Raw genomic sequence first — 3,762 nt, 5'->3', positions numbered from 1 at the left:
TTATTATAATTATAGGGCACTATGAAATCCGTTTTATTTCCAAATTAATTTTTTTCCATTTTCATTTTACTATACTCTGTTTTAATATTTAAATTTTATTTTATTAATCAAAAAGCCTGTCTAATTAATTGAGTTTTACAGTTTTATCTTTACCAAATTCTGTTTTCTGTTATTTTCTGTATTCCATTTTAATGGTTCCATTAAATTTTAATAATCAAAAAGCATCTCCAATTAATTTATTTTATTAAAAAAAAAAAAAAGTTTTTTTTTCAGAAATACTGCACATTTACATTTTTCTCCTAAATAAATTCTGGTAAATAACATTTCTGGTAAATACTCCTTTAAAAAGTGTTTTTTATTATAATTTTATTATTAGTACACTAGAACACTAGATATGTTGTCATTCTTACACTATAATACTGAACTTTGATTTCAGTGATTTGGACTGTGAGATGGACACTTGCTTCTTGCACTTTGTTGCACATTAATTTTTTACTTTTGGATTTCATTTGGTTTAATGAAATATAGTTTAATAAAATATTCTTAAGTAAAATTGTTGATTTTTTTTGTGGGAAATTAATCGTTTAGATTAATCGATAAATTAGTCGATAGATTAATCGAAATAAAAATAGTCATTAGTGGCTGCCCTACTTAATTGCATTCTAAAATCTGTCAAGATATTTTTTAGCTATTTTATAATGCAAGTACTGAAGTTTGTTACTGGCAAGCTTCATATATGCATCACATGTATGTTTTTTTGACCAAAATTACCCATTTACCTCAGACAATGAATTAATTTTTCTGTGTGCAGGCATTTAATCAAACTGGTCTGCAGTCTCTCTCTGACGGACAGTGTGAATCATGGCTCTTCCGTTTAAGAAAGATCTGGAGAAGTATAAGGAGATCGATGAGGATGAGATTCTGAACAAGCTGTCAGAGGAGGAACTCAAGCAACTGGAGAGTGCTCTAGAGGAGATCGACCCCGAGGTGAGACACACAGGCACCTTTCTTCACACTTTCAGATGAGCAGAGGCAATTGTAAACTCATGAATGTCTCTTTGCTTTTTTTAAAAAATGTCTGCATCATATAGCAGCTGATGGAGATACACAAGATCATATGTAATTTTTAACTACAACTATTAACGTAAATTCACTTGTTTATCAAACTGTTGAAAATGGCCATTTCTTAATCTGCCTTGAGGAGTTTCTGTTATGACCTCTCATAAACAACTCTGTGTCTGTTTGTTTATGAGTAAACAGAGGGCTCAAGTTTGCTTCCAAACACAAGAGCTTCCTCTTAAGCAAACATATCTCAGCAATTTCTCCTATTAAACAAAAATGTTGTAAACAACACAATTTTGCCATGCAGTGTTCAGGTTCAGATCTGCCTATCATCATTACCAAGCAAATGCAAATAATAGTTCTTATTTACTTAAAAAGTAAGCAATTAATTGGGTGTAACTTGGCATGAAATTATAAGATATAAAAGTTTAATAGTATAACTGGTACCACATCTGTTCTGAATCCTTTTTCCAGAATGCTTTGCTGCCAGCCGGACTCAGGCAGAAGGACCAGACCACAAAAGGAGCCACCGGTCCTTTTAACCGCGATAAACTGCTACAGTATCTGGAGAAGGAGGCTATGGACTATAAAGACAGAGATGATTATGCCACCTTCACTGGAGAGAAAAAAGGTACAAGGATGAAATGTTTGATATTTGATACCACAGTAGACATTAACAGAAACACCATTAAAAAATCTCAGCTCTCATTCTGATAGGATTGAATAGGAGGAGACATAATGGTCCAGGTATGGAAGATTAGCTACATTAACTGTTTAGTAAAATTTCTTAGAATAAATCAATAGGAATTTTAATAGTACGGCACAGTTTAGAAGAATCATTTTGATTGAAGATCTAGATTTTAAAACTATACTGTACTTAAGTATAGTAAATACCAGAGGTGTGACCAAGTCGTTGTTTTGCAAGTCACAAGTAAGTCTCGAGTCTTTGCATTCAAGTCTCGAGTCAAGTCCCGAGTCAAGACAGACAAGTCCCAAGTCAAGTCCCGAGTCAAGACAGGCAAGTCCAAGTCGAGTTGCAAGTCCTCAACTTTTAGCTTCAAGTCTTAAACAAGTCATTAGTGCGCTTTGCCCAAATTAGTGTCTCAGTATTAATTACCATATCAAATGTATAGTAATTTATATCAGGAAGGCAGGTAGAATATTTGACATAGTTCAATTTCATGTGAGATGGGTGCCCTTAGTAAAAAATATTTTATTAGTAACAGAATAGCAAAGACAACATAATTTCATAGAAATAACAGCTGCAACATACTTTGCATGAGTGCATAAGAATAGCTATATGCTTCTAGGTGTTATATCTAAGCCAATGAGCCATTATTTGGAACCTCAATGAAACAGATTTAAAAATATGTGAGCGGAAACGCAGAAAGAACTGCTTTGAAAGAACTAGAAGAAATAACTGCAAGCATACTTTGCAAGTGAGAGGAAACATGCAATATGGATGCAGACAAACTAATGAAGACAATCATTCAAAAATGCTGTGTTACCATCCTTTATAACTAAGAGTAACAAAGACAAAATCATTTAATAGAAAAAAAATGTTGTACGTTAAATGTTAAGTTTATAATATGCATAGCTGATCACTAAATTTAGGGGCTGTGTGTGCTATTGGCCTACAGACTGATTTACAACACGTGAATTCATTCATTTATCCTGAAAGAAATGGAAGTGACATGAGAGCCTGCAAGAGGGAGAAAAATTGAGTAGCCTATATTTTATAGTTATATATACAATACCCATTTTGTGAAAGAAACACTTCTTCAAATTATATTTTAAATTATCACTAGGCCTATTGTCGCTTGCCCACTTCAGTCATTAGGCCTAATGTGCATTTTTTTTTCCAAATGAAATTATAGCTAAATGGTTTGCATTGATTAATTTTAAATCTAAATTAAATCAAGGTTTATCTAATAATTCTGTTGCACCAAACTTCAAACCTTTAAAAATAAGCAGGTTTACATTTTAAACCCATCATTTTGATCGGATTTAAGTTATATTTAAGATTAACTTTAATCCTGTTGCACCATAACGTTAAACTCAGATTTAAATCTCAATTATGGATTAACTTTAAACTTAACCCTTAAATGCATACCTCGGGTCTTTAGCGACCCGGGACATCATTCTCTACCCTCTCCCTCCTTCATTTTTTTAAGTTAGACATCAACTTTCTTAGTATTCCTCAATCTATTAATTATAAACAATATAACAAGAAAAAAATAGTAAAATATAAAATGCCAGTTTTCTGAAGTCTTCTTTAATTTTTTGTAAAAAGTGTATAGGGTCGCTAAAAACCCGAGGTATGTAAATGTGTATGTATTTTTTCCTGCGCAACTATATTTACATATCTGATGACTCAATGTGCAATGCATCTTTTTTCCTCAAGGTGGCACTGTTTGATACACAATAATGACGTGACGTTTCACTCATAATTACAGCAGGCATAAAACAAACGAATATCATCAGCAAAAATTGAAGTGGTTTGAATGGCTTTACTGCAGAGCAATTACTATACGCAATGAAATATAAATGTCACTGTCATTTGATGCTGGATGTGGTGAATAAGCTGCCAGTGATCAAAATATTCAATATGAAGTCATTGAAAACGATAGTTTTGAGAATATGGTTGAGATCGTGAATATGAGGCAGATGCTGAATGTACTGTGGAAGTGCGCTCTGACG

At 32.7% G+C, this 3,762-nt stretch overlaps 1 protein-coding gene across 1 annotated transcript in view; it reads left to right on the top strand.

The window, feature by feature from the left end:
• The window catches only part of LOC107746940 (tropomodulin-2-like), a 42,961-nt gene that overhangs the window by 8,243 nt on the left and 30,956 nt on the right, over positions 1 to 3,762 (top strand). The window contains exons 2-3 of the mRNA XM_016561294.1: positions 812 to 987; positions 1,537 to 1,693. Coding sequence (XP_016416780.1) covers positions 862 to 987; positions 1,537 to 1,693 — 283 coding nt within the window. The 5' untranslated portion in view covers positions 812 to 861. The remainder of the gene's footprint in view (positions 1 to 811; positions 988 to 1,536; positions 1,694 to 3,762) is intronic.

This window comes from Sinocyclocheilus rhinocerous, unplaced genomic scaffold (genome assembly GCF_001515625.1).
Source record: "Sinocyclocheilus rhinocerous isolate Xijiao unplaced genomic scaffold, SAMN03320098_v1.1 scaffold138, whole genome shotgun sequence".
Lineage (NCBI taxonomy): Eukaryota > Metazoa > Chordata > Actinopteri > Cypriniformes > Cyprinidae > Sinocyclocheilus > Sinocyclocheilus rhinocerous.
The sequence above is the reverse complement of the archived record's forward strand: the minus strand, read 5'-3'. Positions and strand labels throughout refer to the sequence as shown.